The sequence below is a fragment of the Micrasema longulum genome, unplaced genomic scaffold (assembly GCF_059751315.1).
Source record: "Micrasema longulum isolate JH-2025_06_02 unplaced genomic scaffold, ASM5975131v1 h1tg001583l, whole genome shotgun sequence".
NCBI classification, from domain to species: Eukaryota; Metazoa; Arthropoda; class Insecta; order Trichoptera; family Brachycentridae; genus Micrasema; species Micrasema longulum.
This window is the reverse complement of record NW_028278766.1, coordinates 349,333-374,278: the sequence shown is the minus strand read 5'-3', so window position 1 is coordinate 374,278 and position 24,946 is coordinate 349,333. Positions and strand designations below refer to the sequence as shown.

The window sequence follows — 24,946 nt, the reverse complement described above, 5'->3', positions numbered from 1 at the left end:
TTTCCATTCAACATATTAATGATGTTATTATTTGTTAACTTTGAGGATGTAAATTAGAAAATTTTGCAAAAAATCGCGCTTAAATCTGTCAAGCTATTGTCGAGTTTTTGCGAGACTAATAACGGCGATTTATTAATTTATTTATTTACATACATAAACAATATTTTGAGTTTGTCCAAATTTTTGTAGACAAGGACTGGTTTCAACTCCCTGGGGAGCTGTATATATTAACATATTACAACAGAGATAAAGAAAATTTCAGAAAAGGTAATATAGAAGTCTAGGCATCTACAAGACTTATGACCTGTCAATGGCTGGTTTAAGTGGCCACTTTACACACTGTGTAACATTCACCATTCTGCCTATATTTGAATATCTATATCTATATAAAGAATTGAAGGAATATCAATCGAAACAATGGGCAAAGCTGGTGGAAGTGCTCCGAAGAAGGCAAAGGCAATAAAATCGGCTGGCAAGGTTATGGCCACTGTATTTTAGGATGCACTCGGAATATTGCTCATCGATTATCTTGAAAAAGGATCCACAATCACAGGAAAGTATTATCGTGCATTATTGGATCAATTGAATGATGCAATCAAGAAACAACGACCACATTTAAAGAAGGAAAAAGTGCTCTTTCTTCAAGACAACGCACCGGTTCACACAGCATTAGATACGATGCTAAAACTAGTGAAATACACTTTGAATTGGTTGATCATCCACCTTATAGTCCAGATTTAGCTCCTAGTGACGTTTTCCTGTTTCCAAACTTGAAAAAATGGCTCGCAGGAAAAAGATTCAGCTCAAACGAAGAAGTGATTACCGAAACTAACGCGTATTTTGAGAGGTTCCCGAAATCGTATTATTCAGATGGTATAAAAAAGTTGGAATATCGTCTTACTAAGTGTGTCGAAGTAAAAGGAGACTATGTTGAGAAATAAATGGTTTTTTAAAGAAAAAAAAAAGTTTTTTTCCTACTTAGGTAGCTTCATTTTCAATCCGTATACAAAAAATTCTCCGTGATAACTCAGTTCACCTCTCATTGCAATCGAAGCCCTGATCCATATAAACCGGACTTTAGACATGAATTGACTATTTTATGGACAGGTGTGCCCTTGTAAAACAATAACACACAACAATACAACACGGCAGGTGATATTTGGTGGAGTGTGGGACATGCGATGTGTTGGGATCGCTAACGGAGCGTGCGCGGGAGGGCTTGTCATGATGTTGGGACGGTCGGGTTGGCAGTGATGTCACTGGGCGTCTGTTAAAGCGCCTCTACACGCTGGCTGGCAGAGCTGGCACACGCGCTGGCAAATACGCCGGATCTGTCTGTTGTTATCGGTTTTTCAACACACGTCAATACTGAGAAATTAGAAAAGGGTGATTGTACTGACCACGTGGATTTAATTTAATAATAATAAGATGATACTGCAATAATTGTAAAAAGTGATACCTGGGATAATACTTTCAAAAAAGCCAATATATGTATAACTATTATCAAGGAGTGGTTAGATCGAAATCTTCTCTCGCTAAATTGTAATAAAACACTGTTTATTCCATTTTACAACTCAAAATCATCTCCCCCTTCTTCTTCCCTTAATGTAATGTTTCATAATAAATATTGTCATCTTGACATATGTAATAACTGCGAAAACATGAAGTCTGAAAGGTGCATAAAATACCTGAGAGTAATCATTGACTGTCAACTTAAATGGACTAATCATCTTGAAGTAATTGTTAATAAACTAAGATATTTAACCTATGTGTTCAAAAAACTTACGTAAGTATTTACGCCCAGCTAAATACGATTAAAATAGTATATTGTGCACTTGTACAGTCATTGCTTTCCTATGGAATAATTGTATGGGGGGGGAACTTACAACAATCATATTAAACCTCTAGAAACTGTTCAAAAATTTATATTAAAAATAATGCTTCACAAAAATCGCACTTTTCCCTCTTTCCAATTGTTCCAAGAAGCTAAACTTTTAGATCTAAGACAAATATACTGTTTTCAATGTTTAAAATATATATTTAACAACCAAAATTTATTTACAAGTAATTCAAATAGATCAAACCAAAGAAGGAATCGTGTGTTAGAAATACCACATTGTAAAACGAGGCTCGCACAGAGACATGCATATTTTATAGGCCCAAAAAAATTTAATTCTTTTTTTACTGATTTTTTTTCATCGATTCCAAACTTTTAAAATTGTCCTTCTTTTAAAAAACATGCACTATCCTGAATTCAAACTAAAGATATGAACTCTATTTTTCTATGATTTATTTTGTTGCCCTTTAATAATAAGGAATATTTTTGTGTTTTTTAAAAAAATTTAATTTCCTTTTTTAATTACTATAAAAATAAAAAAAAATACCGTATTATCTTTTACAGAATATTTTATTTTTTCTTTCTTATGTTTTACAAAAATATTATAACAGTCCATTATTTATTGTAGGAGCAAAAATTCATTAACATTTTCTTGTATATCTACGAACAGGCCATGCCTTTGTGGGATTTTTTGTTTACTATCTTTCTATTAATATATATTTCATTGATATGTAATTATGCTTTATTTTTTTAAGACTCTATTTTATTTTTATGTTTATTGATTAAAAAAACAAAAAAATTCAATAAAATAAAAAAAACTTTTAGTACCGTAAAAGCATACAACATGAGAGAGTTTTCAACTTCAACTGACTATATCTTTTTATATATTTAATATTACGCTTTCAAATTTTAACACAAATTCGAGTCTATGTTTCAGGTTACAGAAGCATACCACATATGTGGACATATTAATATCCTTCAATTTTTTTTTTTTTTTTGTTGTCCCAGTTTACCTGCAAATATTGCAAACATGAGACACAATAAGAAAGTCGTAGCATTTTACTGCTTTAACCATGAAACAATAAAAATTAAAAAAATATTCCGTTTCCACGAATAATATCGTAAATACGTCGTGCACAAATAGAGAAATTAAATACAATAATTTTTCAGCTTTAGAAAGCATGATATAATTTGAAACGCTTACGTCATCAAATAAAATAAAAAAAACAATCAAAAACAGAATAAAACGTCTTTCAATAATCTGCCCGCACTGACAGATATTTGCCAGGGTGTGGACTGTTAACACTTTGAGTACCGGCCGAATACAAATAGAATTTACCCTGTGCCCGGCCACTTTCTGTGACATTTCATGCTTTCTGAAGGGTTTCTTAAAGTGTCATAATTATGAAAATACTGGGTTAAATCGATTGAAACTTCTCATGTTTATTTAATACAATTTAATTAGTTATTTTTATATGTTAGTTTTGCCAACATTGGCCTTTATGGAGAGCCACATTGCAATGTTCGCACATATACAGGGTCTCACTCCTTTTTTGTGCTTTGTATCCCGGAGCCGTGTAAACCCGTAATTATAATAACCACGGGTTGTGTTCCGGTCCCGTGTTTTCACGCAGTTAACCAGCAGTAAAAAGTACTTATAAAAGTCACTAGAACATTTAAGTTTGTAAGTGAAAATTCTTGATGGAAGTTCATTGTAATTTATTATATAAATAAAACACGAGTGATACTTTAATCCACAAATTTGGAATATCCAGTGACCGGTTTCATCGCTTTCGCGACATCTTCGAGACTGGTATATTTATTAAAAAGTTGAATGTATTTATACAGAACAGAGGTAAGGATACATAATTCAAAGTTATATGTAAGTAAATTAAATAAAGTTATTTTTATCTTAAGGATCATTATCGACAAATTTTCTATGGGTTAACTAATGAATGGATATAATGTTATTTTAATGAGTTTGTAAAAATATAATAAATATAACTTTGAATTATGTATCCTTACCTCTGTTCTGTATAAATACATTCAACTTTTTAATAAATATACCAGTCTCGAAGATGTCGCGAAAGCGATGAAACCGGTCACTGGATATTCCAAATTTGTGGATTAAAGTATCACTCGTGTTTTATTTATATAATAAAAAGTCACTAGATGTCAATAAAATGCACTTTTTTAGACAGCTGGTAAACCACGTGAAAACACGGGACCGGGACACAACGCGTGGTTATATAATCACGTGTTTACACGGCTCCGGAATACAAAGTGTTAAGCGATTTCGTTGCCAATACGCGCGCCAGCGTACTAGCCAACGTATTGGCCAGCGTGTAGAGCCACCTTTAACCGCAACAATGAATAAGGAGCATACTATAAAGTAATACGAAATTTACAAACAAACATAGCGACCTCCGTGGCGTAATGGTTAAGACATTCGACTCACGCACGGAAGGTTCCGGGTACAATTCCCGGTGAGAACACAAAAAAAAAAAAAAAAAACTCAAGCCCGGGTGTTCCGTGTTGTAATTCACCACTGTAATTCGGCCCTGTTGTGGCTAGAAGCTAAACTGGCAGCGCACAACGGAGTTTTAGTCCGAACACTTATGTATGGAAGTGAAACATGGAACTGGCAGAGGAAGGATGAAAGCCGAGTGAACGCGGTTGAAATGCGATATCTTAGACGAATGTGTGAGAAATCAATGTATGACAGGGTTACGAATGATGAAATCAGGCGAGAGTGTAAATCCGAGTCAAGTATAATTGTCAAAATTAAGAAAGGGTCTCTGAGATGGTTGGGTCACGCAGAACTAATGGACGACGAAAGAATGATAAAACAAGTATATATACGACAAAAATGAACGGTAACATGAGACGAGGACGACCAAGGAAGACGTGGCATGATCAGATAAACCAAAATCTTAAGTCCGGTCATGTCAAAAGCAGACAGAACCGAAGGGCATGTATAAATGTGGAAGAAGCTAGGAATATATGCCAGGATAGAGGTGTGTTACTCTGCCTACCCCTACGGGGAAATGCCGTGATAATAGTAGTAATATTTTAAGTGAGTCCAAAATTTTGTAGATAAACTTAATCTCAACCGAGATGAAAATTTAAAAAATATATCAAAAATACGTTCCTATGATTTACTCAAACATTTCAATTTTGGGGGGCATTTGAGTACGTTTTATTATATAAATAATATAGGTGTACATAAATTAAATATAAACTTAACTACGTTGTTTTTAAAACGGTCTGGACATTTTGTTAATTATCTCTGCATTTAAGTCTTCTTTATTTATGCTCAGATGTAAAAATATTTCAAAAAAAATATTGTTAAGTGTCTTCGGCACCCCAGGTGAGGTCACATTAATTTTATTATTAATTTATAATTAAAAAAAAAACAAATAAAAGATGCAAGATCTGTATGCAATTATGCAAAGACATGTTATTATTTTATTTATTATTATTTTTTGTTGTTTTTTTTTGCAATAAACATGAGGCAAAACAGATTATTAAAAAAAAAGGATAATTACAGAGCAATGAAATACAAATTAAAAACAATATTTTGAGTTTGTCCCAATTTTTGTAGACAAGGACTGGATTCAACTCCCTGGGGAGCTGTTTATATTAACATACTACAACAGAGATGAAAAACATTTAAGAGAAGGTAATATAGAAGTCCAGGCATCTACAGGGCTTATGACCTGTCAATGGCTGGTTTAAGTGGCCACTTTACACACTGCGTAACATTCACCATCTATATTCCTTCGATTCTTTCATCTGTTGATGTTTGTGAAGTTAAAGAGCTGAAACCTTTATTTATGCGGGTGAGATTCATCAAATTGAATTATTTCACCTACATACTAGGCAACGCCAGTACATATTATTTTTTTCAATTTCTGTACTTCTTCATGGACCAGGTAATTTACCAACAACATTTTGAGTTTGTCCAAATTTTTGTAGACAAGGACTGGATTCAACTCCCTGGGGAGCTGTTTATATTAACATATTACAACAGAGATGAACTTCTCTTAAATGTTCTTCATCTCTGTTGTAATATACAAATTAACAGTAAAAATAGCAGACAAAAAAATCCACAAAGGCAAAGCCTGTTCGTGGGTATACGAGAAATGTCAATGAATTGTTGCTCCTGTAATAAATAGACAGGCATAATATTTTTGTGTAATATAACATAGAGAAAAGAAAATAAATTTGTAATAGATTAAAAGGTACTTTTTTGATTTATAGTAATTAATCGGGCTGTGGTCCTGTGGCTAGTGTCTCGGACTCACGCACCAAAGGTCTGTGGTTCGAATCCCACTCCACCCCAACATGATTCCATTTTCTAATAGTGACTTATTTAAAACTCGTTGAAAATGGCCCTCAAAATTAAATATTTGGGTAAATCATAAGTACGCAAATATTTATTTTTTATATAAAAATAAAAAAAAACGAAATAAAAAAATATTAAAAAAAACATTAAAATATTCCTAATTTTTTTAAAGGGCAACAAAATATATCGTCGAAAAAAAGAGTTCATATTTTAGTTTGAATCCAGGATAGTGCATGTTTTTTAAAAGAAGGAAAATTTTGAAAGTTTGGGTTCAATGAAATATTATCAGTTAAAAAATATTTTTTTTTTGGGCCTATAAAATATGCATATATCTGTGCTAGCCTCGTTTTACAATGTGGTATTTCTAGCACACGATTCCGTCTTTGACTTGATCTATTTGAATTACTTGTAAATACATTTTGGTTCTTCAATATATATTTTAAACACTAAAAACAATATAAACATATTGCAACAGAGATGAAGAACATTTAAGAGAAGGTAATATAGAAGTGTAGGCAGCTACGGGGCTTATGACCTATCAATGGCTGGTTTTAGTGGCCACTTTACACACTGTGTAACATTCACCATTCTGCCCATATCTGAACATCTATATTCCTTCAATTCTTTCATCTGTTGATGTTTGTGAAGTTAAAGAGCTGAAACCTTTATTTATGCGGGTGAGAGTCATCTCATTGAATGATTTCACCTACATACTAGGCAACGCCTGAGGTCATAAGCCCTGTAGATGCCTACACTTCTATATTACCTTCTCTTAAATGTTCTTCATCTCTGTTGTAATATGTTTATAAAAACAGCTCCCCAGGGAGTTGAATCCAGTCCTTGTCTACAAAAATTTGGACAAACTCAAAATATTGCTAAAAACAATATATTTGTCTTATTTCCAAAAGTTTAGCTTCTTGGAACGATTGTAAAGAGGGAAAAGTGTGATTTTTGTAAAGCTTTATTTTTAAGATAAATTTTTGAACAGTTTCTAATGGTTTAATATGTTGGTTAAAAGCTCCCCCCATCCAATTATATGGCATGGGGTTCTATCGCGGCGTCATGGTTTGGTATCTTGAATTACGCTTAAAAAAACAGCGGATAAATTACGTAGAGTGGCACTCCTGTAGCCTGACTATTAAATCCACAGCATAAAGTCGCACCTGCCGACCGTCACAGGTGGAGAATACCTGTACAATGAAAACACCAGTTTGTAGGCGCGCCTAGCTAAATCAATAGGTACTACTATAGTCAGAAATCTACACTAATATGAAAATATCCTTAGGTAGTTACTCTGATATATTTTTTTATTTTTTTCCCCTCTTGTCCCCGTTATTCATTGCTTTGCTTATACACAGATTTTTTTCCTGGTATGTATATTTTGCACAATAGTTATTTTTCACGGGTCTGAGTCAATTCCTTCATTATTTTTTTAAAATTTTGTAACTATGGCCTTTTTTTAAATTTTTTAAATTTTTTAAATTTTTTAAATTTTTTTTTATTTTTTATTTTTTTTATTTGAAAATTTATTTATAAACCCTTACGGATTATTACATTCATATTACATAAAATAATATATACATTTTTCATTTATACTCTGTTGTTCAAGATAATATTTTTTACATCTTACTATCAGAGTCTTTTGTTTAGTTTTGTCTGGTAATTTCTTGTATAATTTCAGTCCCTGGTTCATTAGTCTTGATTGTCCTTGTCTTGTTTTAGAAAGTTGTATATGGTATTTGTCTGATATTCTCGTATTATGTCCATGTTGACTACAATTTTTTACTAGTTTTAGTTCTTCGTCTACAATTACATTAGTGGCTAATTTATGGATAAATTTTAATGATTCTAGTTGAAAGAGTTCAGTTATATTTAATTGCTTAGTTTGTTTAAAAAGTTCTCTAGTTGCAGTTAAATAGGGAAGGTCATATACTAACTTTAATATTTTATTTTGTTGTCTTTGTAGTCTGTTTATGTCATTTTGATATCCTGCTCCCCATAATAGTTGCGTATTAAATTGAAAACATATTATACATAATTATTTACAATATTCCCAAGGAGTTTTTAAAAAAAAAACTCATTTAGGGACATACCAAAGGTCCGAGGCTCAAATCCCACTTTACCACAACTCTATTTCCATTTTTCCAGCACAAGTTATTTACAACTTTTAGGAAATGGTCTGAAAGTTTAAATATTTGAGTAAATAATAAGAACTCAAATATTTATCTTTTTTTATTTTTTTTTTAAAAAAAAAAAAAAGGAAATATAAAAAAAAACATAAATAATCCTTATTATAAAAAGGCAACAAAACATATCATACAAAAAATGAGTTGATATCTTTAGTTTGAATCCTGGATAGTGCGTCTTTTTTAAAAGAAGGAAAATTTTGAAAGTTTAGGATCAATGAAATATTATCAGTAAAAAAAGAATTTAAAAAAATTCGGCCTATAAAATATGCATGTCTCTGTGCTAGCCTCGTTTTACAATGTGGTATTTCTGGCACCGATTCCTTCGTTGACTTGATCTATTTGAATTACTTGTAAATACATTTTGGTTCTTAAAAATATATATTTTTTAAAGTTTAGCTTATTGGAATGATTGGAGACAGGGAAAATGCGATTTTTGGGAAGCATTATTGTTGAGATAAATTTTTGAACAGTTTCTAATGGTTTAATATGGTTGTTAAAAGCTCCCCCCCATCCAATTATTTCATAGGAAAGCGATGACTATACAAGTGCATAATATACCATTTTAACAGTACTAAGCTGGGCGTAAATACTTAACCGTTTGAACACAATGAACACATAGGTTAAATATCTCAGTTTATTAATGATTACTTCAAGATGATTAGTCCATTTAAGTTGACAGTCAATGATTACTCCCAGATGTTTTATGCATCTTTCAGAGCTTCAGGCTATCGCCGATTTTTACATTTTGAGGTGCGGAAAACGGGACAAAGACACTTCGATTTTTTCGTTTTTAGTTAGGCATAAAAAGTCCGATGTGCAGTTGTCTTTCTCGCACAATATTGGGGAGGCATCTGCGAGACAGTGACAGAAAAACTATGTTCAAATACCTATTTATCAAATTTTCCTGACCCCGCATATCCCCTTAAATTTAAGGTCAATATTTTTATGTTCTAATTTTCTATTTTTAGAAATTGAAAAAAAAAAACTCTAAAGTTTTGCACATTTCAAACGCAAGTGTAGTGCCGTCGGCATTGACCTAATGGTACCAATGCCCAAAATATCAAAAAATAAATACAGTATGGCCAGTTGAACACCGTTAAGATTTGAATTATGGCGTACAAAAGTCATTAAAATTTCTAAGCATGATGTCATACGAGGCGACCATAAACAATGCATTCATAATAGAGGAATTTCTTTTGACTTGACTTGACTTAGGAACCTTACTTTAACACAGGAATGCCTCAATAATGAATGGGTTCTTCTTATCTATGGAAAATGACAAAGCAAGCATTTCATTTTATTTTATTTGTATATTCTTACCGCTCTCAGTCTGAGGGCTTTAACATTGTTAAAAAACAAAAATAAGCAGGTTTATACAGGTGACTGGAACTGAACCTGTCATGGCAAATTCGCATATAGAGGAGGTCATTCGCTAATTAGTGGACCTTACTTTCCTTAGCAAATATTTTACAGTTTAGGAGATATGTCAATTTTTATACTTTATTGAGATTTTTCCAAATTTGACCTTAAAGCATTTAAAACGTTAAGTTTTTTTTATTATTTTAGTATATTTTTATTAGTTGTTGGTAGTCATAAACATTTGTGATTAAAATACGTCGTAAATTCCTTTACACTAGGGTTAAAAAATAAGATAATACGCTTTAAAAAAAGGTGGCAAACTAGAGAACCAACTCAAATTTGAATAAATTAATGAAACGCCGTAGTTTTTTTTTATATTTAAGGTTGAATTTTATCGTTAAGTATTTTTTAAAGTATTTTTTTTAAAGCATGATATCTTATTTTTGAACCCTAGTTTGAGGGAAAATCCGACGTATTTTGATTAAAAATGTTTATAACTACCAAGAAATAACAAAAACATACTAAAATAATGAAAAAAAATTAAAGCTGGGAATGCTTAAAGGTCAAATTTTGGAAAAATTTCAATAAAGGATAAAAATTTACATATCTCCCAAACTATAAAATTTTAGCTAGGGAAAGTCAGATCTAATAATTAGCAAATTACCTCCTCTATGTGTGTATAGCAAAAAGCATATTTAAAAAAACACAGTAAAATACCGAGTAGCAAGAGAAAAAAAAACATAGTAAAATTGTCTATGCTTTTATGAATGTATGTATGTGTATGCGCATGGGTGTATGTACGTGTGTGTGTATGTACATGTGTATATATGTGTATATTTATATATACATGTGTGTATATGTGTGTATGTCTGTATGTATATGAATCAAAATGTGTATCCGAATAAGTGTATATTTTGTTTGTCTGTGCTGTATATTAATTTGTTAAATATTATAATATATAAAAATGTAATTGCCTAGCTTGGAACGGGGTATGTACCCTTGTTAGCTGGGCAAAGTGAATATGGAATTGTATTTTGATAAAGAGTGTGAATAAATAAATAAATAAAAAGTAAAGTAAAAGATGTAATAAAAAAAATGTATAAGTATATAGTAAACAAAATGCATATTTTTTTAAATAAAAAAAAAACATATTAAAAAGTTATGAGGATGCTAAAAAATCAAATTAGTAAAAAACTAAAAATATACAGTATCCAATACAATAAAAAATAAGTTGAACGTGTGTACTTATTATTAAGACTATTGACTAAGATTTATTACTAAGAGATTATTCGCAAATGTTGGGAGGGTATGAGAAGATGTGTGAAAGTAGAGGGAGCGAGGTTTGTATGCAAAGACACAGTGATACGAGGTTCTATCCTATCTGCCTACCTCTGGGGAAACGGCGTGATGGTTTGCTTGTTTTTTATGTTTTGGGAGAGAATCGTAAAAAAATAGAATTTTGTAATTTCGGCAGTATATATTATATATATATATTTATATATTTTTAAAAGGAATAACCCGCTAAGCCTCTATTTTGAGGCTTGTCAGCAGGTGGGATAGAGGGGATATGGAAGGAGGTAATGAAAAATACACCACAACACCCAGACCAATTGAGAAAAAATCGTTCTTGGATTTTTTTCTCCACTGTCGGGAAGCGAACCCGCGACGCCAGTTTCACAGATAGCCGTCCAACCAACTGCGCCACGGCGCCTGTCAAATATATTCCCGACACATGCGGACCACAGGTGTGTGGTATGATGCATTACTTCAAAACAAAGGCAGTTATGATGTATACGTTGTACAGCTCGATGCATCAAAGAACTTTTCATTTTTTGACGGCAATCATATTTTATTTTCAATTCTTATTTGATATCCAAATGGCAGCTGTGAGCAACTCGATAAACTTGTACGACTTCAGAATACAAGCATAAGGTACATTTTTGATCTTAGGAAATATGACCACATTTCTGATTATCGTAGGCAACTGAAATGGCTCAAAATTAGACAGCGGAGAGACTATCACTCCCTCTCACTTCTGTTCAATGTACTTCATAGTCCTAACGCTCCTATATAACTGCGTGAAAAATTTCAACGCTTATTAGTTTATGGTTTACCTCTTCGTTTTAATTCTCAAGGCACTCTCTTAATACCCATCCACAATTCCTCTTTCTTCTCTAACTCATATAGTGTCCATGCGGCTCAACTGTGGAATCATCTCCCATCTACCATCAAAGGTGTTACTACATTATCTCTGTTTAAATCACGTCTGAAGAAACATCTCCTTTCTCTTCCTTAATCTCTCCTCCTTTCCTTTTTCCTCTTTCCTCTTTTTTCCTTTTTCCCATTGAGTAATAGTTTTGATTTATAAACAAATGCGTTTATTTATATTTTTATATGCTTTTTAATATTTTTTTTTCCTAATATGTTCTGTAACTTGAATTATAAAAATAAAACTTTTATTTTATTGGTTGGTTGGAAGAAATTGCCATTTGGCAATTAGCCCGCCAATGTACAAATAACATTATATACAAAAAGTTAAATAAAAAAATAAAATAATAATAATTTCTTCCAACCAATCAAAGACAGGTCATTAGCCCTGTAAATGCTTAGACTTCTAACAGGTCTATAGAAGATACGGAGTCGAAGGTGTATCGTTATCGCTCTGGATAATTTATCTTCAATTATATCGTCATAGTGAATAGGCTACCGTATCTTTCACAAGTAGAATAAATGACTGATGATGATGACTGAACTAACTAGACTAGACGAGACATAAAATGATTAGACAATATAAAATTTCTAATGTAACCCTAACGGGTTTTTTAAAATTGTAAATAAATTTAAAAAAAAAGAAATTGGGTATTTTTTTTATTTATATATTTTTAGTTAATGTATAATAATTAATAATGTTACAATTAACCACGCCAAAAAAATGATTAATTATTAAGTATAGACAGCGATGATTTTTAAAATGTAATTTTGAAATTATTCCGCGTAAGACGTCACAAGTTCTCTTCGGTAAGTTTTATTTATTTATTTTATTTATTTATTAGTTTATCATACATTGTTACAAAAATGGCACAAAAAACACTCTGGCAAATTCTGCTTGTACTAGGAATAGGCTCAGTATATGAAGGGTCGGCAAGCCAGAAATATTAGTGTGCCTAATGTTGCAATCGGTTCCCATATGGGCAAATGCCTGTTCTAAGAAACCGATTTATTGCGGCAAATATGGTTTTCGAATATGTTTCCTATAAATAAAAATAATATTAAAGAAATAGAAAAACAGTTATAGCCCAAAAGAGTAGAAAATAATAAAAAAGTAAAGCTTAAATTAAATGTAAAAATACAATCAAATATATAAATATATAGCATACATACTACATACATACATATACACATACATACATATATACACACATTTACATACATATACATATGTTCGTACCTGTAGAAATTATAACGGACTTAGTATTGATGTAGACATTTTTAACTGCACGTTGCATTTGTACAGAAAATTTCGTAATGGGGTATATATATATGTGCCGCATGTAATGTATATGTTTGTGTATGTTTTATATGTGCGTTCATGTGTGTGCGTGGATGGCTCGGAGTGTACATTCGGTATTATTATTTATTTTAATTTATTACCTTCATGGAAAACGCAAATGTCAACAATTATTCTTTTCTCACTTAAAATTCTTATTTATTTTTTATTTTTTTGTCACATTTAATGTTTATATCTTTTTAATTTATGAAAACTTAATTGGTCTTTTTGTTAAAAAATTGTTATTTTTAATACTTATTTTGTATGACTGTATGTTTTCTGAATAAAATAAAATAAAAATATATATACACACATACATACACAATATATATGCACATGCAAAAATACAATAAATTTATAAATTATTCAATGGGGTAGCATAATATTTAGATTACTATCCTCAATAAATTCTCCGATTCCTTACTTACAATGTCTGTCAACCAATTTTTTTTTTTTTTCAGTACTGTTGGTTTTCAGATTTCCAAAAACACGATATCAGGTTTTATAGTTTAGGTCCGTTATATAGAAATGATTTTTGGAATACCGCTGTCCGCGCTATTGGAATCACCAAATCGTTTCTGTTGATTGGTGAATTGACTTCCGTAAATCAGAAATCTATCACAACGTTTAATCATAACTTGATTCGGAAGAACAAGTGACGTCATTCGAAGTAGTTCGTTTTTACTAAAATATTTTTTTTTCCATACATTTTCAAGAAACTGAAGTACAATTTAACGCTCAAATTTTTACCGCGCGTAAGAAAACTATTTTCATATCCAATTTCAATTTCCCGAAGGGCTGCACTTCTTCATTGTATTGTTCACACCGCGTGGACGCGGGAATCATCTGTCCTCCAAATAATAGGCTGAAATCATCAAAATACCAATCCTCCGATGACCTCATGAGGCTTTGTGTATTCTGTATGCAGTCATAATATTAGTATGTATTCGTGATCATTGTGAACATCGCGTGAGAAGTGACTCACATTTAGTAATTGAGATATTTTTAAAAAAATACATACTTTGAAAAATTCGTGTAAAAATTAGGAACTTAAGCCCTGCGGAAAATTGGATATTATTATTATTATTATTATTATTTTATTTTATTTTGGAAAGCCAACAGATTACAATATTTATTAATTACAGTGTAGGTTAAATTATATATTAAGATCCAATTACAGGCCTTCTCGTAAGCTAAAAGATAAATATTACTAATAAGAAGTTAAGAATAGATATTAAATTTAGATATGTATGTACATTTTACAGTGCGGATAACATAATAATAAGTATACATACATATGCAGCGAGTATAACATTTGCGATAATTATTGAGCCTTATAAGAAGAACAACTTAATTGAAGAAAATAATAATTATAAAAATAAAATAAAAAACTCAAAAACTAAAATAAAATAAAGTGTTTATAATAATTAACCAAATATCAAACTCACATACACATGTACATGTACACATCCATACACAATCTAACTGCACAGGTAGGTATTTCGGTTAAATAAGATATTATATAAGAGAATATTAAAAAACATATTTTTTAAAAAATAAAAAATAAAAAAAATTAGTGAAACATAAATTGATTTTCAATTACTTTTCTAAAATTGTTGCATGTTATATTATTAATATCAATATGGTTAAATTTATTGTTATACAGATTGCAAGTTCTACATATATAAGAATTTTGGCAAGCATTAGTTTTATATTTCAAAATATGAAATTGGTTTTTGTTTCTGGATATAAAAATGTTATCTTTAGCGCGGTAAAAAAATAGAGTAAAGGTAAACGTCGTTTTAAAAAAAATCGAGGTAAAATGAACACAAATAAAATGGAAGATAAATATTTATTTATTTATGCAATTTATTGCAAAAAAAATAACATACGTACTTAATAACAGGGAACCTATATAAAACCAATTAATATAAAATGAAAACGGAGTGTTCTCTGTTTATGATAGTCTCAATCTAACATGGCACAGCCTGTTCTAAGATGGAGATTTTCTATCTTTAGATCATAAGTAGGAAAGTAAGTGAGAATTTTCTAAAATATATTAATTTTAAACTTCATATTCCAGCTGCTTTATTTAATTATAATCTATTGTTGTCTTCAGCAAATCTTTTAAGACTTTCTGATAGAAGAATCCTAACTGACCTAATATTACTTTTTAAGGTGATCAATTCATTAATGGACTGTCCAGATTTGCTGGAGTTGGTGTGTTTCCGTGTACCTGGTCGACATGCCCGCCGCAGATCTCCTTTTTGTTCTGCAAGTTCTAGAACCAACTATCAGATGCACTCGCCTATCCCTAGGCTCCATAGATATGGCAATCAGTATGAGGACAAGGCTGATATATTTGGTTCTGGACTTTTTCTTTTTTTCTCTCGCAATATTATTCTTACACTTTTCTTTATATTTAAAAATGTTTTTCCTTTTTTTGTTTTTTCATATTTATGTATTTATTTCGTTAATATTTTTGGTTGCTTATGTGTATTTACCTACTTGTTACTATTGTTATAGTTATGCAATTTTATAATTTTTTGTTATGTTTTAATATATGTATTTTTTTTATTCATATTTATTTTTAATATACGAGTATGTTAAAGGCAATTTATGCCGTTTATGTAAAATAAATAAATAAATAAGTAGTCCTAAACTAATAAAACAATAACATAAGAAATAAAAACTAAAACTACTTCATTATAAATGCCTAGCTAATCAAATGTAAGAAATTAAAAATCGTTATTATACAAATATAAAGTATATATATGTGCCAAGAATACATGTTACTAAAACATAAATAATATAGTATAATATATAATAAAACAAATATAAAGCAATGAAATACATAAAAATATAAATAATATGTGTACCAATTATATAAAGTACTACGTTTTTTGATTTACATATATTTTTCAAAAAAATCTCTCAAAAAAATAAAAGGTAAGATTTGTGTCAAGATTCTAAGAACAGTCTAACATGTTTATTTAAAATTAAATTAAATTCCGGCCTCGTAACGTGATGCTAAGCGCGTTTGCCTACTATGCAAGAGGTCTCGGGTTTGCTTCCAGACATGGTTGATATGAAATATTTATTTAAAAGGCTGTTTTCACACTAAGTAATATTTCATAGTCCCTGGACTGGTACCTGAGGCGTAAGACTGATCATCTTACCTTCATGTAACAAAAATGATCAAGATACGCTGCGATTGGTGTGCCAATGCAGTGCCCTATGCACCATTAGGTGCGAAAAGGGAATGATGATTATAAATATTTTTTTTTTAAATGTGCCTAATAAATACAGTTTAATTTCGTTTACAAAATAAATAATAATCTCTTGATATAAATAATGTATTTATTGTGATAAATACTAACTCGCCAGTTCGTCGGTACTAAATTAAATTCTCACACTTTTTTGAAAAAAGCATCCAATTTCATTTGCTTTGATTGTTGCTTCCTTTCTTGCTGAATCATAGCATAAACTACAAATATTTTAATATTCTTTTAATTTTAATAATAATAAAATAAAAAATGTAATCATACCTTTTTATTTTTTTTTTAAACGAAACGAAAACTAACTCGAAAACAATTCCACACACATAATAGGCTGCTCGCGTACACCGTAATAGAATAAAATAACGTGTAAAAGTGTGTCTGCTATAAGAATTGCGGCGCCCACTGTCGTCTGGTGTCGGCCGAACCGGGGAATCCCACGCCGGCACCAACCGGCCCAATTGTAAATCGGCGTAAATCGAACCGGCGCAAAACGACGTTTACCCGTATTAAATTATACGGTAAAGTTTATTGAAAAAATATTTTCATAAAAACGAACTACTTTGAACCGCGTCACTGTTTCATATGAATCGACCGATGATAAGATAGTGGTGGAAGATTTTCGGTTTACTTACCGTCAACGCACCAATCGGCAGAACTGACAGAGAAGAAGCAAAAGAGAAGCATCTAGAGGGCTTATGACCTCATAAGTTTTATGTTCCTTTAATTATGTTTATTTTATTAAAATATCAAAATTTTGAATTGGTTAACTATATTATGAAAATCCCTCTCCTCCACCCCTCCACTCTATTTCCTCATCCCTTAACCTTCTTACGAGCTCTTTTTTTTTCTCACGTCTTATATAATATATTTTTTTTCTCTTTACTGTGTAACATGTTCTCTCGTTATATTTATGAAAAACATTAACTGGATGTATGTACTATTTTTTATATTTCGTATTCTAATATAACAACTGTTGTTTTTCCTTAATAAATAATAAAATAAAAAAATAAGCCCTGTAGATGCCTAGACTTCTTTATTACCTTCTCTAAAATGTTCTCCGTTTCTTTTGTAATATGTAAACATTTACAGCGCCCCAGGGAGTTGAATCCAGTCCGTGTCTACAAAAATTTGGACAAAATCAAAATATTGTTAAAATTTTGACATAATAAAATACGAGTGGGTTTCGGTTTTGGCCGAAACTAGAACAGAAGCCGAACTTCAGTTTTCGGTTCCGGCCGATCACTACTAACCAGTGCACCACGAGGCCGACTAATCTCCACTCGATTCTATTATGCAAAACTTTTAACTGCGAGTTTTTTAACGACTTTTAACACGAGAAAAAAAAAAACAAAAAATTAATTAACAAATAAGTTGGTATCGACCCACCCTAATTTTACCGTGCCGTGTGGATTTGAACGATGCGTGTGAAATGGGCCTTTAGTGTGTCAGTACATGAGATTTATGATCTCAGTTGTGTGATTAGGAATCATATAGACCGGAACTAGTATAAAGAGGATTTTCCATTTCACACACATGCATACACCCGCCACACACGTGTGCGTTAGTTCGTATTAGAGATAAAATAATTAGAATGATGAAGTTCAGTGGTTTAAAAAAAAATAGACTATTTGTAATTAGACTTCTTGTTTTTTTCTGAATATTTAAAAATCTAGAGTTCGGATAAAACGAGTTCTACTGTAGTTAATTTTTTTTTTTTTCATACGGGAAATATGCACATTTGAGTGATTAAAATATTTGAGTGATTTAAAAATATTTATATATATATTATTTTTTATTCATACTCTGCTGTTAATAATATTTTTTACACCTTTTGAAAAGTTTGTCTGAGTCTTTTGTTTAGTTTTGTCTGGTAGTTTATTTTTTTATTTATTTTATTTATTTATTTATTAATTCACACTCTTTATCAAAATAAAATTCCGTGTTCACTTTGCCCAGCTAACAAGGGTACATACCCCGTTCCAAGCTGGGCAATTACATTTTAATATATTATAATTGTTAACAAATTAATAGAGAGCACAGACAAACAAAATATTAACTTATTCGGATACACATTTTGATTCATATACATACAGACATACACATATATACACACATATATATAAATATACACATATATACACATGTACATACACACACACGTACATACATTCATAAAAACATAGACAATTTATTTATGCAAAACTTCATGGTTGTCATCTATAAATATATATTTTATTAATTATTAATTATTTTTTATATTTTATTTTTGACATCCAGTAAGGTTCTCCAATCCGTGGCATGCATCAACTTTTCTGACTCCCTACGACCAATGTCATGAAAGAGCGAGGTCAACACCTTCCGTAACTTGACAACACTCCCGTCTTTCCACGATTCTGGCAAAAGGTTATGGACCTTTTTGCCTACGTTATAGTGTTGTCTCGATGCCAGAACAGTGTTGATCCCTTCACTTAGTATCAGATCCCTATTAGAGTATCTTGTATTATGATCCCTATTAGTTTATTGTATAATTTCATTCATTGATTTATTTGTCTCGATTGTCCTTGTGTCGTTTTGGAATGTTGTGTGTGATGGGGATGGGGATGTGCAAATGACACACTGATCAAGCAAATAATAATTGCACAAAAAGCTTTCATAAAAATTATCCCAAAGAGTCCCAATCAGAACTAGCTCCCTCGATATATTTTAAAATCTTAATGTAAAATCTATAAAACAACTTTATGTAAAAGCTTTGTTACTATACGCACGTTAACATTATTATCTACCCTTCGTTACAAATACAAGAGTTACTAGATACTCCACCTTGATGCTGCAAAAAAATAAAAAAATAAATACAACCTTCGGTCAAAGAGGATTGGCCTACTACTCGGTTAAAGTGTACAATCTACTTCCATTATCCATGAGGACAATTAGTAAGTTCTCACAATATAAAATTGCTATTAAGAAATGGATAGTGGAGGTGGGTTGCGCACGGATCGATGAGTGGATCAAGCCAAATAGGTAAAATTTGTGTACTGTATATGAAATTGGGTCTTCAGGTCTATATAAATTAGTTATGTTTTTTATGATTGTTTAAGTTTTTTGTTTATTATGTTAATGATAATTAGTTAAATTGGATGAATTACGTTTTTATTATTGTTATTATTATGTTAAATTTGTTAAATAGCTAATCTTAGGTATGTTTCACATTTAGTGAAATGTTTACCTCGGCACGGGACATTGGGAGGAACATTATTCTGTATAAAAAAAGAATACAAACAATATAAAAGTATAAATAAATATGCTTTTAGTGTGTTCATGTTTATATATATATCCATTACTTTAATATATAGTTCTTTAAAAAACAAATAAAAAATACCACTATGAATTCAGTCGATATTAGGTATTCAATTGAAATGTCAACTGGCCGCATTGTTCTAGTAATTAATAGTGCTAAAAAGGCCGCGCGGAGCGCTATACGTCCTGCAATATGACGCATGAAAGTAATTATGGTCTTATGTCAAAAGTACCATCTCAAAGAAAAATAATCCTTAAGAAACAATGTTTGAAATACTGTTTTCCAAATCAAGAATCTTCAAATAATTTGTGTAATCTGCAAGTTTAATCTAGGAGAAAAAACCCGCACTGGGGTTAATACATTCAAAATATAGTATACTTATTTGTATGAAAAAATAAGCTGGAATAATCGGCTAGTTTCTTCGCTCACCGCAATCGCTGGGCGCGCTTTATTCAAATTTATATTTATATTAGGATAAAAATACAAACGGTGGAAATGATATAAAATAAATGTTTATTATATATTTGTTTTTCTGTAAATAAAGTTACAATAAAACATCATTATGGTCAGTCAAATATAATGGTAAGCTGCGCATAATCGCTTCTATCGGTTCGCCCCCGGCGTGTAGAGCCGCCTTAAAGCATTTTACACTTAGGTGCATAACAATATTTTGACAGATATTCCAACAGAAATGGAAAATGTATTTGTTTAACAAGATTACATAGTTTTTCCATGTAAACATTACGATTCTTCATTGGTAATTAAATTAAAACTTACAACAACAAATCAACATAATTTAACATAAATTAATGTAATAACAAAACACTTTCTATTAGACGTGAAGCGTTTAATAACTTCTGTCTAGATCTAAATAATGAAGAATAAACTTTATAAACGAATGATGAAACTACAAATATTATTTTGAAAAAGTGATTCAATTTTATTTTATTTATTAATTTTATTTTATGAACATATACGGCAAAATTGCCATTTACAAAACTTGTGACATAATCATATTTGGTTGAATTATTTAAAGAAATATTTGCGTTCGTATGATTTACCCAAATATTTAATTTTGAGGGGGATTTTCAACGAGTTGTAAATAACTCAATATTAGAAAATGGAATCAAGTTGTGGTAGAGAGAGATTCGAACCACGGACCTTTGGTCCGTGAATCCGAGACACTAGCCACAGGAACACAACCCGATTATAAGATTTTATTATTTTACTCATTCGATACATATTTTACTCATTCGTGTATTTTATTCATTTTTGTTAGTTTGCAAAATGCTTACGTACATGAAGTGAAATTGACCCTTGTATTATTTACATCTTTTTTGTTTTAATATTTAAAAAAAAAAACATATTTCAAAATTTAAAAACAAAAACAGGAAAATGCTTCTTTTTTTCAATTTCACGATTACAAAAAATATACGGCAAATAGCTTTTATTATACTCGAGTTATCGAATTAAAGTCAGTCTATGGGGGATTCGAATCCCCCCTGTCGGTCCCGCTAGGTTAAAGAAGTATTGAATTCCAAAACTAAAAATAATTAATTTTCAAATATACAATTATTTTTACAAATGACAAACTCGGCTCTTTTCACTAACAGGAGTGCTTTTTATAGATGAATGCGATTTTCAAAAAATGTAATTAATGCCAGTTGATATAATTTTAGTATTACCAACAATCCAGTAAAAATAAATAAATGGGAAGAAATTATTAGGAATGTAAGGAAAGAATCTAATTGGGATCAATGAAAAGCGAATGTTGTTTGTAAACATTAAAAAAAAAAAATTAAACACAAAAAAAACATCGTTATATTTTTTTTTGTATATGCATTCTCGTCGAATGCAACCCTAGATAGTCGACGAAAAAAAGATTTATGCTTCTAACTTTTTTTTACAGATTCGATTGAAAATTTTAATTTCTACGAACATGCGCAGCGCAAAGATCTACATTTCGCTGGAAACCGCACCTAAATCGGTTAAGCCGTTTAGAAAGAGTTCGGTGGCATCACACGTACAGAAGAATTATATACATAAAGATAACATTTAAAAAAAATATTTTCCCATAAACATAGTTATTGTAAAACATCATTGTCGAAAGTCAAATTTAATAGCAAGCTGTGCATAATTGCTTATTTAGACGATTCGCCTCTGCTTAGTATTTACCAAAAAACAAATTAATAACTAATTAGTTTTAATTTTTTTTTGTCGTCTCCTCTCGTTATCTTCATTTGGAATAAAAACTGACACAGCGTATGTTAACACCCAATAGATTTAAAAAAACTGACACAGCGTATGTTAACACCCAATAGATAGAAAAACGGACGCAGCGTATGTTAACACCCAATAGAAAAAAAAACTAACACAGCGTATGTTAACACTTAATAGATAAAAAAAACTGACACAGCGTATGTTAACACCCAATAGATAGAAAAAACTGACGCAGCGTATGTTAACACCCAATAGATAGAAAAAACGGACGCAGCGAATGTTAACACCCAATAGAAAAAAAAAACTAACACAGCGTATGTTAACACCCAATAGATAAAAAAAAAAACTGACACAGCGTATGTTAAAACCCAATAGATAAAAAAAAAACTAACACAGCGTATGTTAACACTCAATAGATAAAAAAAAACTGACACAGCGTATGTTAACACCCAATAGATAAAAAAAAACTAACACAGCGTATGTTAACACTCAATAGATAATAAAAAAAAACTGACACAGCGTATGTTAACACTCAATAGATAATAAAAAAAACTGACACAGCGTATGTTAACACCCAATAGATAAAAAAAAAAAACTTACCGGAATAGGTGGTCTCTCCCGTACGAGAGTTCCAATAGGACTTGGTATCTTGGATGGACTGCTGCAGCACGAGGATACGCTTCGAACTGGGCTTCCGATCCCTAAGGATAAAAAACATCATATTTATTTATTTATTTACTTAAACGCCATCAACAAGTTGGTATTTGATTTGACTAGATAAATTCGAAAACAAGACAAGGACAATCGAGACTAATAAATCAGGGACTAAAATTATACAATAAACTACCAGACAAAACTAAACAAGAGACTCAAACAAACTACTTCCACTATCATTGAAAACAACAAGTAACGAGAAAATGTTCACAAAAAGGCTATAAAAAATGGATAATAAAGCTAGGTAGAAGTAAAATGGATTGTCTCATGCGCCCAAACCAACATTGAATCAACTGCTCCACAAATGTATGGCTTATGGTGGTTTTTGTTCTTTCATTGTGCATTTTGTAATATAAATAGATATACATAAATACGTAGTCTATCATTTTGTTCAGTATCTCTGTTTATTAAGTTAGTCTTCTTTGTTTATTCTCAAATATAAAAATATTTTTAAAAAGTATATTGTTAAGTGTCCTCGGCACGGGTAACCCCAGTGAGGTCACATTATTTTTATTATGGTTTGTAAGAGAAAAATAATGAATAAATAGAACTTTTCAAAAGGCGTTAAAAATATGATTATCAACAACAGAATATAAATAAAAATTATGTATTCTTTTTGTAAAATTAATGAAATAATCGGTAAAGGTTAACCACTTCAGAATAATAACTTTGATGGGCGGACTTATAAGTATATCTGCATTTTTGTTCAATTTACAATTTGACGAGACAATGCTGCATCTGCGTTATACTCGAGTATTATCGTTTTGCAATGTCACAAAAAATTAATGGGCCATTGGGAAAATAGTTAATCAATAAGTAATCGAATGGACTAAAAATTTTTTTTGGACATGTATAACGAATGGACAGCGAGAGAACGGCTAAGAATATTTACAATGCGAATGTTGATGGATGCAGAAATAGAGGAAGACCGAGCAAGACATGGCATGACCAAATCCAACTAACACTTAAAGATGGACATGTCAAAAGTCGGAATAATCGGCGCGCGTGCACGAGAAGATGTATGAATGTAGAGGAAGCGAGATCTGTATGCAAAGATAGAGTGTTGTGGCGTTCTATGCTCTCTGCCTACCCTTACGGGGAAACGGCGTGATGGTTTGATTGTTTTGTTTGTTTTTGATTAAAAAAATGTAATATTATTAAAAGTTTATATTAATTCTTAAGATGTTATGAACTAACTTAATAAAACATAAATAAATCAATAAATAAATGAATTGAATAAAATATTATTTGGGCAGAAAAGTAACCCGATGTATGCAAACTATACGCCCGTGTGAGAGTCACCTCACCTCTGCAAATTTCATATCATTTTAATAATTTTTGAAATATTTTTGATGCTCAGTGTTAGAAGGTGTATACAATAGAAAGTCGGACGGAAGAACATTGTGACATTGGTAAAATTATTTGCCGTGACTTGCAAGTAATTAGACAAAATATTATATATTTTATTACCAGATCGGAGCGATATCAGTCCGGAGAGCGGACACAACGCAATTAATTAGATTTTAAATATGTTTTGCACCTGGCGATGTTATATGAAATCTACGAATTTATACATAAGTAAAATAATTATAAACTGCCAGCGAGCAGCTTGCTATCGCCGAGTGTGATAAGCTGGACAAGAAGGAAATAGCACATAATAATAATAATATTTGGCTGATTTATTTAGCGCCATTTTTGTAAAAAATCACCTCAAGGGCGCTTTACAATTGTATACGTAAACTTACATTCTAAATTTGACCACATAACCGAGTATCGCACGCAACTACACTGGTTCAGTATCAGGCATAGAAGAAACATTCACATTCTATCACTTCTTTACAACAACAACAACAAACCATCACGCCGTTTCCCTGTAGGGGTAGGCAGAGAGGATAGAACGCCATAACACTCTATCTTGGCATACAGACCTCGCTTCCTCTACATTCATACATCTTCTTATGCACGCACGCCGATTATTCCTACTTTTGACATGTCCATCTTCAAGTATTTGATGGACTTGATCGTGCCATGTCTTTCTCGGTCTTCCTCGTTTTCTGCATCCATCAACATTTGCATCGTAGATCCTTTTAGTCGTTCTTTCGCTGTCCATTCGCTCTACATGTCCAAACCAACGCAGCACCCCTTTCTTAATTCTT

General features: G+C 31.1%; 1 protein-coding gene across 1 annotated transcript in view; it reads right to left on the bottom strand.

Moving 5' to 3' along the window:
- LOC148274777 (uncharacterized) overlaps nt 1–24,946 on the bottom strand; it is a 78,361-nt gene that overhangs the window by 40,957 nt on the left and 12,458 nt on the right. Inside the window, exon 2 of the mRNA XM_088236612.1 lies at nt 22,677–22,777. Coding sequence (XP_088092738.1) covers nt 22,677–22,777 — 101 coding nt within the window. The remainder of the gene's footprint in view (nt 1–22,676; nt 22,778–24,946) is intronic.